The sequence below is a fragment of the Eretmochelys imbricata genome, chromosome 3 (genome assembly GCF_965152235.1).
Source record: "Eretmochelys imbricata isolate rEreImb1 chromosome 3, rEreImb1.hap1, whole genome shotgun sequence".
Taxonomy (NCBI): Eukaryota; Metazoa; Chordata; order Testudines; family Cheloniidae; genus Eretmochelys; species Eretmochelys imbricata.
The window spans coordinates 68503329-68518174 of NC_135574.1; the positions used below are offsets into that span (position 1 = coordinate 68503329).

Consider the following 14846-nt stretch of genomic DNA (forward strand, 5'->3'; position numbering starts at 1 on the left):
TGCATAATGTCCACAGTGGATCATGAAGAAACTCAATTTTACTCTGATTCCATGATGGGTATTGCCTGCCTGATCCTAATGAGAGGGCTTCTCTGTACCCGCCCGAAGTATAAATACTGTCCTCTCCATCCCCTTCCTCTGTTCATCTGGAATGGCAGTGCCTCCTGCCCCCTACACACACGCCTGGTCTGGCGACTTCCTGTTCCTCTTTGCCCCATCCAGATAAACTTCCCCCTCTGCTATCAATTGCAGATGGAGCCCTTATAAGAGGAACAAGCCCTTTTCTTCCAGCCAGCCAGATAAATGACTCACCTTACACAGTTCCTGGGACAACATTGTTAAGGTTTTGCCAAGCAATAAACTGAATAATTACATTAACAACTGCCAATTAATTGCACCATATTACTTATACATTATTTGTGATTAACTGGTCAGAGGCTATGATTTTATTTCCTTAAAAATTACAATAAATAATATTTTACTCAGTACTTCATTAAATTTCTTTCGGTAGGCCCCTGTGAGTTTAGTTATGTTAAAAACTTAATTAAAATGTTAACCTTTAACAACAGTTAGGCTGCTGGTATGTGGAGACCACAGCCTGTCATACTCACCAATATTGTTTCATTGTGCTCTCCTGTTCATCTGTTTGTCAGTCTGTTCTCTTATTTATACTTGCCTATACTCAGAATGTAAACTCTTTTGGGCAGGGACTGACTTTTTTTTCTGTGTTTGTACAGCACCTAAGCACAATGAGGTCCTGGCCCACAAATGAGGTTCCTAGGCACTATAATACACAAATGATCTAATAGCTGAAAGCCTGTGCTGTTGCACAGGTCTGACAGTTGGATCAAACAATCCATTTTGTATGTCCACACCACCTTATGTTCACACTCCTCCTTCATGCAACCGATGAAACTGCTGCATGCAAATTAGCTGTAGAGGAAAGATGGTGATTGGTTGAGTTGCCTTTGATATCACAATAGGATAGAATTCTTTGCACAGGAATAATCTGTAAAGTCAATATGGCTCTGAATTTAAAAACTGAATGATAACAGAACACAAATCCAAGTGATTGAACTGATGATATTCTGAAAAAAAAGAGCCCTCAGCCATATTTGTAGTTGTTTTCCTCGCTTCACACTGGCTCTATGGACATTCTATGCTTCAGAGTGACATGTAGTCTGACAATCCTGGATTCTTTTTACATATATAATAATAATACATGTGATGTAGTAAAGCACACACTGAAAATATATGGTGTCTATATGCTAATAATCAAGCAACCCAGGTAAAAATATCTAGGTTTGTAATCTAAGTTGTTCATTTACCCGTTGCATTTGATATTTAGAGCTTAATTTTCAAAAGGGGCTGTCTGAACTGGCTGTGCAACATCTGCTTATGCAGGGAATGTGGGCGCAAAGATATATAAAGTAGGCTTGGAAGGATTAGATTTTTATCAATAAATATAGGTAAACATCGATTTAACCCTACGCACGCAAACTGACAAAAATATTTCCACCGATGATAATTGAAATTTATAGACGGGCAAAGTAAATAAATGATGCTTGAGAATTTAAGAGAGTTTGATTTAAGGATATTTATTTGATATATTTTGACATGCAAGGTTGACAATTTGTGTTTTAATGGTTCTAAAGCTTTAACTTCTTGAATCTCAGCATTTATTGTCAGCAATTGTGAAAATTTAAATAGATAAAAACTGGAAAAAAAAGCTTAAAAATAACTTTGATATTATCTGTCAAAATTAGAAATAAATACAATTACAATTCTGCCAAGCCTGCATACAAGTAACCATTTGCACACAAATTTAGAAGTCAGTTCTGTATTTTGGGCACCAAACATATAATGTAGCTGGAATATAATAAATGTTTTCAGTTTTTGAAAATAGGACTTTCCATATGAGAACAGACCAATGATTTATGTAGTCAAGTATCCTACCTCCAACAGATTCTAGGCAAGTTTCTAGAAATTGTTCTTGTTTATAACATTTTCCTTGTCTAATCTAATAGTAACATAAATCTACCAAATTGAATAAATTATAATCAGCATCTTGTCTCTGCTTATTATTTCTGTGTGAAATCAGTATCATCTTATCAAATGCATACTTCACTTAAAATGAAATGATAGAACTTTTTTTGTTTGGATATCATGGCTCATCACTGTAACATTTTAAAGCTTCAGCAGAAACCACAAAAAACTACCCTGCAATTAAATACCTTGTTTGGCTAATATAGCTTAATTTTTATTATGGAAAATTGTCCAGTTGAGCAGTTATAATGTGATTACTATCAATATCCTTTTTTAAGAAAGCAAAGTGAACATGAGAATGTGTTGTTTTTTTTTAAACTGGAAACATCTGCCTCTCAAAAGCTAAACTTAAAAACAAACATTCTAATATATTCCCTACAGTAACAGTTTTTCTATTGGGTATTAAATACACATTTTCTGTTGAAATCCAAACAGGTATTTTTTGGCTTTGTGCCATACCCACAAGTTAGTAGTTCTATATATTTTCAGATAATTCTCCATGTCCTTAGGATGAGAGAAACTCACAATCTACCACAATCTCTATATATTAACAAGACCTGCAAGTATTTTAAAGAGTTAGATGTACTATTATTACTATTATTCAATTCTGTTCACTGGAATAATGAGCAATTTATGAATTAACTCAAAAACTACATACTTCATAGTTACTAGAGGAATGAAGAGAAAAGCTAAAAGTAACTATATCAAACTGTCAGCAGGAATAAGACCCAGATATTAAAATATTAAACAACCTGAAAATCAATTAACTTGATTTTAAACAAAACCTCTTCCATGGAAAACGTAACTTAATGACTTAAACCCCAGTACAATCACACATGGGAACTGCCCTTGCTTAATATATTTATGCAATTTACAAGCAGCAGATGCACCACACAGAGAAATATGTAGATGTGACGTAATCTAAAGAACATTTAAATGTCTTGGGCTATGAAACCTTACCTTCCTTGATGGGTTTTTGGTGGATATTAAAGAATAACTAATAAGTCAAAGAGCTACATTAAAGTAAGGTCTTGAATAAATCTTCATTGTTACATCATTTGTGCAATTGTGGATAGATAATAATTTAACATACAGCAAATTTAATTTTTAAAAGCACAAGAGATGCTGTTGAATGTAATGTGTCTTCTTTCACAATAACAAATTAGGGAAATTCAGTTATAAGACTGACAAGAGCTACATTCTATACATCTGTAGTACAGCTTCTTGGTACAGTACCAACCACAAGTCAAAGAAACAACTGGCTATGCTTCTAATGGACAAATGCTACAGAAAGTGAAGTAGGCTGTGTGTGTGGGAGAAGGGGAGGTAAATCTAGAAAAGATCAAGAAATAACACCAGAGAAATTTTTGCTGCTAAGGACCATTCAAGTGAATATTTTAGATTATATTTAAAAAGGGTAAGGAAGGGAAGAGATTACATACCCTTCTCCACCAATTCTTGTTATCTTTAGACGAAAATCAACAGAATTCAGACTGGGTGGCTTCCATTTCAAAATATCATCACATCGACCAGGCTTGTATTTCTAAAGCAAATTAAAGAGCAGTTTAATTATGCTTTATTAGGTTTTATTTTTAAGTTAAAATTCAGCATTTTCTCCTTTATCACTGTTTACTTCTGGGGTAGTTGTAGTTAAATATATTCTTTTAACTGAAGTATTTGGCAAAATGTATGACAAAATACAATAGTTAGATGCAACAAATAGAGTAGTCACCATTTCATTTTACATCTGATTTGCTATCCCACTGTATTCAAACAATTGCACAGGACAAAGAACTGAGAAAGAAAATATAAATTAACATACTTGTCAGGTCTTTCTGGCTAATAAAAAGATAACATTCTCCTAGAAAGGTGTTTTCACATGGAAATTCTTAAACTGAGATGAAACAGCATAAGAATAATCTAAAACGTTAGATAGATAGATGGATATATAGATAGAAACATCTTTTCTGCACCCTCAAATTTTTCAGATTATTTTAAGACTAGTGATTCTGTTAGCTGTACTGTTTTTTCTGTTTTGTTATGGGTTGTTTATTTCTTTAAACACAATGTGAACAAGTCATGATCAGTCACCCCATTTTTTCCTCAGATAGATCCAATTAGAAACATTTTTCTACCAGCGGAAGACTGTGCTGCATAAAAATTAAAGAAAACCATGACTGCTACCTTTGTATGCTGCTTTTCTATCCAGGAACAATACGCACAGATGAGTTGCCTCAGAGATAGTGTACCTACTTGACTGAACTGTAAGATGCAACTTACAGGGTATAATGAAAAGTATAGTATGTTAAGTATTCAGTGATATGGTAGAATTAACCAGTTTACTATTTTAAAATAAAGTCAGGCAGTGGGTTGGGGGTCTGAGTGTGTGGGAAGAACTACCTTGTTACCTACTACTATATGATGCTCTTTGCATTTAAACTAGGACTCATCTATGTGATTTACATGTAAGAGACCTATGGCATTTAGTCAGAAGTTCCTGTCTGTATTTAGCATTTCTATTTCTTTATAATGTAATCTTCTCTTATATCATCAGGGATAAAACGAATAACCATCATCAAGGCTATGTTTTAGTCATGGGTATTTTTAGTAAAAGTCATGGACAGCTCATGGACAGTAAACAAAAATTCACAGCCCGTGACCTGTCCATGACTTTTACTATATACCCCTAACTAAAACTTGAGCTGGGGGTCCACAGGTGCTCGGGGGAGTGTGTGTGTGTGTGTGTGTGTGCGGGGTGTCCAGGGGCACCGCGGGTGCTGGGGGAAGAGGGGGTGGCCCAGGACCCCCACTGGCACTGGTGGGAGAGGGCAGCAGCGTGCAGCCTGGGACCCTTGCAGGAGGGGGAAGGTTGGGAGGGGCTGGCAGGCTCCCAACCCAGCTCAGACCGACATGTTTCTGCAGCTCCTAGGGGGAGGGGCGGCCAGGAGGGCTCCACGTGCTGCTCCTGTCACAAGTGCTGGCTCCGCAACGCCCACAGGCCGGGAACCACAGTCAATGTGAGCTGTGGGGGGTTGCAACTGCAGCTGCAGGCAGCACACGGAGCCTCCTGGCCCCTTCATCTAGGAACTGCAGGGACATGCCGATGGGAGCCAGGGAGCCCCCCAGGCAAGCACTGCCCCACACTGCAACCCCTTAACCCACCCTGAGCCCCCTCCTAAACCCCAACTGCTGCTGGCCATGGGGCTGCCCGGCTTGGGCAGCCCCTGAGCCAGCCGCTGCAGATGTCACGGAAAGTCAGAATCAGTGACTTCCATGACAGACACGCAGCCTTAACCATCATTATGGCTCATTAGTCCTCCCAACCAAATAAACATGCCTCCACTCTCTTCCTTCTAGATCTATCATTTCAGTGGAATTAATAAGACATGACTGCACTGTAACATTTAACTGCTTTTCCTTGCTCTGCTTGATATGTATACTATTGTGAGCTATCCAGGGCAAGTTGACTATCTGCACGCCCTTCTGCAAAGGGCCTAGGACACTATTGGTGATATACAAAAGAAGTCACAAGCCATAAAATATTAATCTCTCCTCCTTCTTAGAGTCCATTCGTTTTAGATCTTCCAGCTGCCATGTCCGACCTCTTTCCATAGCTACCAGTCACTCCCTCTCACTGTCATTTCTCTCCCACACTATCCCTTACAAGAGTAATCTGTGAAAGACTGCAAGTCTGAAGTACCTACTTTCTTTCAAGGGAGGCTACTTGTCTCATTCCTCACTCTAGTAATCTGTATTTTCAAACCATAGTTTTGTTATTATTAGCTACTATGCTAAAGAGAGGTAGATATTAATATCACATAGACTTACTTACCTAACGGAATAGGACAATTATATAAGCATAACATTATTCAGAGTAAGGTCTTTAACCTTTCCAGACTGCATTACTTCACTTCATATTTTAAAAAAAATCCGTTAATCATTTATTAAAAATTATTTTCAGGATAGATTAATTTATCAAAATGTGTTGATAGAAAATTGGAATAACTGAAAGTCCTGCACATCGTCTTACTCAAAGTAGAGTTACTCTCCATAGTGATTCTCACAATGTATTGATGATGACAAATCAATGTTTTTTTTTTTTTTGGTGAGGGAATGCCATTAAATAGGGATGATTTTTTACTACTAAATATATATTCCTGGAAGACATGATTGAGTTTAATACATGCAACTGTATTATTTATTGTGTCTTTGGATTTTAATTTGGCTATGGCCAAATAGTATTTCTAGTTATTCAGTATTTGACCAAATATGAGTTCTTTAATACACACCAATTTGTACCAAACTTCTCCATAGTTTGTTTCTGAAATCATAAGTCATGGACTGCTGTTATCACAGTTGCTGAGAAACAGCGAGCAGAAGAAAGAAGCAAAAGTTGTTGGAGGAGCAGCTGCCTTTCCTTTGCCGAAATGAACAGAAGGTTCTGCCATTCCATCTACTGCTCTGTCCTTCCAACATGACTGAACTCCAACGTTCCCTAACTATCCTACCGTACTGTATCATCTGTCAAGACATGTAGAAAGCTGAAATCTTCATCTACAGATCTACTAGTGTAGCAATACTTATAATATAGTATATTGCAAGTGGTAAATCATTTGCAGAGCAAGATCACTGGAATACCCAGAATGATAGATTTATTAAGAACATAAGAACGGCCATACTGGGTCAGACCAAAGGTCCATCTAACCCAGTATCCTCTCTTCCGACAAAAAGAAAAGGAGTACTTGTGGCACCTTAGAGACTAACCAGTTTATTTGAGCATGAGCTTTCGTGAGCTACAGCTCACTTCATCAGATACTTCCGACAGTGGACAATGCCAGGGGCCCCAGAAAGAATGAACAGAACAGGTAATCATCAAGTGATCCATCCCCTGTCGCTCATTCCCAGCTTCTGGCAAACAGAGGCAAGGGATACCATCCCTGCTGATCCTTTCTAATAGCCACTGATGGACTTATCCTCCATGAATTTATCTAGTTCTTTTTTTAACCCTGTTATAGTCTTAGCCTTCACAACATCCTCTGGCAAAGAGTTCCACAGTGCATTGTGTGAAGAAATACTCCATTTTGCTTGTTTTAAACCTGCTGCCTATTAATTTCATTTGGTAGCCCCTAGTTCTTGTGTTATGAGAAGGAGTAAATAACACTTCCTTGTTTACTTTCTCCACACCAGTCATGATTTTATAGACCTCGATCATATCCCCCCTTAGTCGTCTCTTTTCCAAGCTAAAAAGTCCCAGTCTTATTAAGCTCTCCTCATATGGCAGCTGTTCCATGCCCTAATCATTTTTGGTGTCTTTTCTGAAACTTTTCCAATATATCCTTTTTGAGATGGGGCGACCCACATCTGCATGCAGTATTCAAGATGTGGGTGTACTGTCCATTGATGTTTATAGAGACAATATGATATTTTCTATCTTATTACCTATCCCTTTCTTTATGATTGCCAATATTCTATTCACTTTTTTGACTGCCCCTGTACATTGAGTGGATGTTTGCAGAGAACTATCCACAATGACTCCAAGATCTCTTTCTTGAGTAGTAACAGTTAATTTAGACCCCGTCATGTTATATGTATAGTTGGGATTATGTTTTCCAGTGTCCATTACTTTGCATTTATCAACACTGAATTTCATCTCCCATTTTGTTGCCCAGTCAGCCAGTTTTGTGAGATCCTTTTGTAGTACTTCGCAGTCTGCTTGGGACTTAACTATCTTGAGTAGTTTTGTATCATCTGCAAATTTTGCCACCTCATTCTTTACCCCTTTTTCCAGATCATTTATGAATATGTTGAATAGGACTGCTCCCATTACAGACCCCTGGGGGACACCACTATTTATCTTTCTCCATTCTGAAAACTGACTATTTATTTCTATCCTTTCATAGGAATAAATGGTAATAAACAATAAATTGTTTCCTATCTTTTAACCAGTTACCAATCCATGAGAGAACCTTCCTTCTTCTCCCATGACTGCTTACTTTGCTTAAGAGCCTTTGGCGAGGAACCTGGTCAAAGGCTTTCTGAAAATCTAAGTACACTATATCCACTGGACCCCCCCCCTTGTCCACATTCTTGTTGACCCCCTCAAAGAATTCTAGTAGATTGGTGAGGCATGATTTCCTTTTACAAAAACCATGTTGACTCTTCCCCAATAAATTATGTTCATCTATGTGTCTGACAAGTTTGTTCTTTATTACAGTTTCAATCAGTTTGCCTGGTACTGAAGTCAGGCTTATCGGCCTGTAATTGCTGGGATCACCTCTGGAGCCCTTTTTAAAATTGGCATTACATTAGTTATCTTCCAGCCATTTGGTACAGAAGCTGATTTAAATGATAGGTTACAGATTACAGTTAGTATTTCTCCAATTTCACATTTGAGTTCCTTCAGAACTTTTGGGTGAATACCATCTGGTCCTGGTAACTTATTAACGTTTAGCTTAGCAATTTGTTCCAAAAACTCCTCTAATGACACCTCAAGCTCAGACAGTTCCTCAGATTTGTCACCTAAAAAGAATGGCTCAGGTTTGGGAATCTCCCTCACATCCTCAACCGTGAAGACAGATGAAAATAATTCATTTAGTTTCTCTGCAATGGCCTTATCGTCCTTGTGTGCTCCTTTCGCATCTTGATTGTCCAGTGGCCTCACTGGTTGTTTAGCAAGCTTCCTGCTTCTGATGTCATTTTTTTTGCTATTACTTTTTAAGTCTTTGGCTAGCTGTTTTTCAGATTCTTTTTTGGCCTTCCTAATTATATTTTTATACTTCATTTGCCAAAGTTTACAATCCTTTCTATTTTCCTTACTAGGATTTAACTTTCACTTTTTAAAGGATACCTTTTTGCCCCTCACTGCTTCTTTTATTTTGTTGTTTAGCCACAGTGGCTCTTTTTTGGTTCTCTTACTATGTTTTTTAATTTGGGCTATACATTTAAGTTGAGCTTCTATTATGGTGTCTTTAAAAAGTTTCCATGTAGCTTGCAGGGATTTCACTTTTGGTGCTGTACCTTTTAATTCCTGTTTCACTAACTTCCTCATTTTTGTGTACTTCCCCTTTCTGAAATTAAATGCTATAGTACTGGGCCACTGTGATGTTTTCCCCGTCACAGGAATGTTAAATTTAATTATATTATGGTCACTATTACCAAGCGGTTCAGTTATATTGGACCAGATCCTCTTGGACCAGATCCTGTGCTCCATTTAGGACTAAATCAAGAATTGCCTCTCCTCTTGTGTGTTCCAGGACTAGCTGCTCCAAGAAGCAGTCATTTAAGGGGTCAAGAAACTTTATTTCTCTGCATCCCATCCTGAGGTGACATGTACCCAGTCAATATGGGGGCAGTTGAAATCCCCCATTTTTTTTTGTTGAGTTTTTTATTTTAAAAGCCTCTCTAATCTCCCTGAGCATTACACAGTCACTATCACCATCCTGGTTAGGTGGTCGGTAATATATCCCTACTGCTATATTCTTATTATTAGAGCATGGAATTACGATTCATAGAGATTCCATGGTATACTTTGGTTCATTTAAGATTTTCACTTCATTTGATTCTACGGTTTCTTGCACATATAGTGCCACTCCCCCACCAGCATGACCTGTTCTGTCCTTCCGATATATTTTGTACCCTGGTATTACTGTGTCCCATGGATTATCCTCATTCCACCAAGTTTCTGTGATGCCTATTATATCAATATCCTCATTTAATACAAGGAACTCTAGTTCATCCATCTTATTATTTAGACTTCTAGTATTGGTATATAAGCACTTTAAAAACTTGTCATTTTTTAGCTGTCTACCATTACATGCTGTAATTGAATGAGACTTTTTTTTCATTTGACTGTTTCTCATCAGATCCTACCTGTATTTTATCTTCCATACTCTCCTGCTTACTAGGACATAAGAGAATCTCTATTAATAGATCCTCCCTGAAGGGATGTGTCTGTCTGAACCACATGCTCCTCCACACTTGTCAGTTTTCCCTCAGCCCTTAGTTTAAAAGCTGCTCTACAACCTTTTTAATGGTTAAGTGCCAGCAATCTGGTTCCATTTTGCTTTAAGTGGAGCCCATCCTTCCTGTATAGGCTCCCCCTTTCCCAAAAGTTCCCCCAGTTCCTAATAAATCTAAACCTCTCCTCTCTACATCATTGTCTCATCCACGCATTGAGACCCAGCCTGTCTAACTGGCCCCGCGCGTGGAACTGGAAGCATTTCAGAGAATGGTACCATGGAGGTCCTGGACTTCAGTCTCTTACCTAGCAGCCTAAATTTGGCCTCCAGGACTTTCCCTATGTCATTGGTACCTACATGTACCACGACCACCACCTCTTCCCCAGCACTACATATAAGTCTATCTAGATATCTCGAGAGATCTACAACCTTCGCACCAGGCAGGCAAGTCACCATGCAGTTTTCCTGGTCATCGCAAACCCAACTATCTGTGTTTCTAGTGATCGAATCGCCCATTACTAATACCTGTCTCTTCCTAATAACTGGAGTTCCCTGCCCCGGAGAGGTATCCTCAGTGCGAGAGGATACCATGACTTCATCTAGAAGGAGGGTCCCAACTAAGTATATTCACATACACTTCAGTGATCAACTGTTTTTTGTAAGAAATGTGTCGTGTCATAAGCCTTATGATTATTCAGAGACTTGACTCAGCCATTAATTAACTTTGTGAGGCTGACTCAGCACATAATTTCTTCTGTCATATTTCTTCTTTCTTCATATTTCTTCTGTCTCAAATGGGGCTCGGGTAATAAATGTTCTTTCAAATTTCACTGATATAGAGATAGAAAAATTCTTAGAATCTCCAAACTGGTCTGAAAGTCCTCCAGTCACAGGAGTTCTTCCCTTCTACTTCGAAATCTGATTGTCAGCTATCTCAAGGACCAACGCCAATGTGGCTGCTTCAAGGATTCTAATTAAACATTCCTTCCCTAGAACACATGGAACCTTCTCTCTCGCCATTTCCCCCCTTCAGACAGAGACAGGTAATGGGACTGAGATGTAAAGTAACCTAGAGTCAAGATCCAAAGATCAGGACTTCTATGCCAGATCCTGAACAGAGAAATCCAAAGGCTTCAGAGGGCTCTGAGCAGGTACAAAAGCCTCTTCCAGGTTGAGGAATTTTTAAGCTCATGATCCTATTCACTTCTCACCTATGGTGAAGGCTACACAGGCCAAATTCCCCTTTGGGAAATGACATTTCCCAGCAGTGGAAAGACTACGCCAGCTTGTCCGATGTAGGGCATTGTATTCTTGAAGAAAAGATGCATTTACACGGTGTATGCCACCTCAGATCCATCACATCATGGATGTAAAACAAGCTCTTAATATAACTTAAATTGCACTAAATTACCAACCCAATGTAAAATCAGCTGTGCTGAAGAAAAGAGAATGAAGAAATATTCCAATGGAATGGATGAAAAGAAAAAGTGGAGAATTTTACACACACACACACACACACACACACAACTTTGACTTTTGCCTTACTGGAGGCAATGGGCTTTTTCTTGAAGATGGAGTTACTCTTTCTACCTTTGCTACTAGGAACATGAACCAGGAGGAACTTAACTGTATTGGTCATAAGTTTGTGGCAATGGTAAAAATTTCAAAATTATTGCTGACATGCACCACACTTGTTGAGGACAACAGTAACTTGCATAAGCAGATCCAAGAGAACAATGGCAGTACAACCACACTAGTACAGGCCCTTATCGAAAAAGAAAATTTGTAACTTCATAACAGTTCTGTTAACACTAAGGAACTGCTAAAAGTTCCAAGTGATCCACTAATATTTCTCTAAACATTTTGAAAGGCGCAGATATCACTCAGACCTTGAAACTTATTGCTCCTGAAAACAAGTTGCACTTTTCTCAATACTGAAAATGTTGATGTGAAGGACTCAAACTGACAGGAATCTAGCTTTAAATTAAATCTCATCCTGGCAAAAAACTGATTAATAATCCTTGAGAAGGGGTTCATTTTCCTTATTGATCACATAAATACCAAACAGTACTGAGCCCGTGTCAATCTGAACACTAAGTACTGAATCAAAATACTGTTTAAATGTTAGTTGGAAGTAATCAAGGATTTAGCACGTGAAGCATGTAAAAGATGCACATTAGATCAAACATGGCACATTGCACAGCTATTCTGCCTTAAATTATAAATTGTTCTAGGAAATACATTCACAGTTTTAAAGCAAAATTTGAACCAATTTGTTTAAGACCAAACTACTCACTGAAATGGTAAGTATACAGTGAATATGACAAATTTACACTGAGCAGAAAACAGTTATAAATGCGTAGCACCACCTTTTTCAAGTATATTAATCTACACACCTTCTGAAAGTGGAGATTAATGGTTCAATATGAAGCCTATTAATTCACTCCAACCACAAAAATCAGAACTGTTGAATTTTGCTCCCAGAAAAGTATATTGGCAATTCGAAAGCCAGTTAAACTGTTAAGTAATTCTCAGGAAATTTTTCTCATCTGTTGATGCTAATGCTAAGTTCCATATCTAGATCATTAGAAAGTAGTCCAGCACATCTGTTCTAGAAGAGCACATCATATCCAAGGTTCATCCACCACCAGGCTTCACAATAGTCCTGGGTTTTGCAGCACTGTCCTGCTTTGGTCTCCAAAACCTCCTGTCCCAATTAAAAGCAGCTTCTGTCCCGCAGTGCAGGCTAGGGTCAGCTCCCCACTTTGGGTGTTGTGACCTGGCTTCTGCTGCACAGGGTCCTACCGCCATTCTGGTTTGGCCTAACCCTCCGCAGCAGGGAGTTTGCCAGGCAGGTATTTCAGTGAGCAGTCCTGCAACTTAGATCATGGAGTCCCGTGCTACTCACTCTAATTTGGACCAGCTACCCCCACACCAGGGAGACCGAACAAATCTGAGTGGTGTTGTGACCCCATGCACCAAGAGCCAGGTCACAACACCAAGAGTGGGGAGCTGAGCCCAGCAAGCCCTGGAGGTGAGGAGTCACAGCAGAGGCTGCTGCAGGGCGAGGGCAGGGTGGGTTCACTCTGCAACTCCCCTCCTTCCCATAAGCAGCACCCAATCCCACACTCCTGAGGGCCTCCCACCTCGGGGAGGGGGCAGCACTCCCTCTCCCCCAGGAGCAGCACCCATCCTGCTTTAGCCACTCAAAATGTTGGAAGATATGCATCAGACCAATGAGAAGTTTCCAGAGATCCTGACATCATGGACAGTAACCACTGGAGCACATCGTGGCTGAGATTATGTCTATCTAAAACCTCTCTTTTGGGAACTTGTGCTTTCAATGGTCATACTGTAAACTGAAATGAATTAGATCTTCATGGAGGGTTGTGGAGAGGTACTGGTGACAGATATTGCAACCTCATGCAGTATCTTCGGGGGGAGCATGTTGTATTAAGATTATACATGGGAACCTGGGAGGCAGTGACCATGAGATGGTCGAGTTCAGGATCCTGACCTGAACAAGGAAGAAAGGAGAGCAGCAGAATACGGACCCTGGACTTCAGAAAAGCAGACTTTGACTCCTTCAGGGAACTGACGGGCAGGATCCCCTGGGAGAATAACATGAGGGGGAAAGGAGTCCAGGAAAGCTGGCTGTATTCTAAATAATCCTTATTGAGGTTGCAGGAACAAACCATCCCAATGTGTAGAAAGAATAGTAAATACGGCAGGTGACCAGCTTGGCTTAACAGTGAAATCCTTGCTGATCTTAAACAAAAAAGAAGCTTACAAGAAGTGGAAGCTTGGACAAATGACCAGGGAGGAGTATAAAAATATTGCTCAGGCATGCAGGGGTGAAATCAGGAAGGCCAAATCACAACTGGACTCGCAGCTGGCTAGGGATGTTAAAAGTAATTAGAAGGGTTTCTACTGTAAGCAACAAGAAGGAGGTCAGGGAAAGCATAGGCCCCTTACTGAATGGGGAAGGCAACCTAGTGATGGATGATGTGAAAAAAGCTAATGTACTCAATGCTTTTTTTGCCCGTCTTCACAAATAAGGTCAGCTCCCAGACTAGTGCACTGGGCAGCACAGTATGGAGAGGAGGTGACCAGCCCTCTGTGGAGAAAGAAGTGGTTCAGGACTATTTAGAAAAGCTGGATGAGCACAAGTCCATTGGGCCGGATGCACTGCATCTCAGGGTGCTAAAGGAGTTGGCTGATGTGATTGCAGAGCCATTGGCCATTATGTTTGAAAACTCAAGCTGATTGGGGGAGGTCCCGGATGACTGGAAAAAGGCTAATGTAGTGCCCATCTTTAAAAAAGGGAAGGAGGAGGATCCTGGGAACTACAGGCCAGTCAGCATCACTTCAGTCCCTGGAAAAATCATGGAGCAGGTCCTCAAGGAATCAATTTTGAAGCATTTTGAGGAGAGGAAAGTGATCAGGAACAGTCAGCATGGATTCACCAAGGGCAAGTCATGCCTGACAAACCTAATTGCCCTCTATGATGAGATAACTGGCTCTGTGGATGAGGGGAAAGCAGTGGACATGTTATGCTTTGACTTTAGCAAAGCTTTTGATATGGTCTCCCACAGTATTCTTGCCAGCAAGTTTAAAAAAGTATGGATTGGATGAATGGACTAGAAGGTGGATGGAAAGCTGGCTAGATCGTTGGGCTCAACGGGTAGTGATCAATAGCTCCATGTCTAGTTGGCAGCCGGTATCAAGCAGAGTGCCCCAAGGTCAGTCCTGGGGCCGGTTTTGTTCAATATCTTCATTAATGATCTGGAGGATGGTGTGGATTGCACCCTCAGCAAGTTTGCAGATGACACTAAACTGGGA

The 14846-nt window shown here is 39.8% G+C and overlaps 1 protein-coding gene across 1 annotated transcript in view; it reads right to left on the reverse strand.

Annotated features, from left to right (window-relative positions):
- RNGTT (RNA guanylyltransferase and 5'-phosphatase) overlaps window positions 1–14846 on the reverse strand; it is a 441453-nt gene that overhangs the window by 123464 nt on the left and 303143 nt on the right. Inside the window, exon 13 of the mRNA XM_077812806.1 lies at window positions 3489–3589. Coding sequence (XP_077668932.1) covers window positions 3489–3589 — 101 coding nt within the window. The remainder of the gene's footprint in view (window positions 1–3488; window positions 3590–14846) is intronic.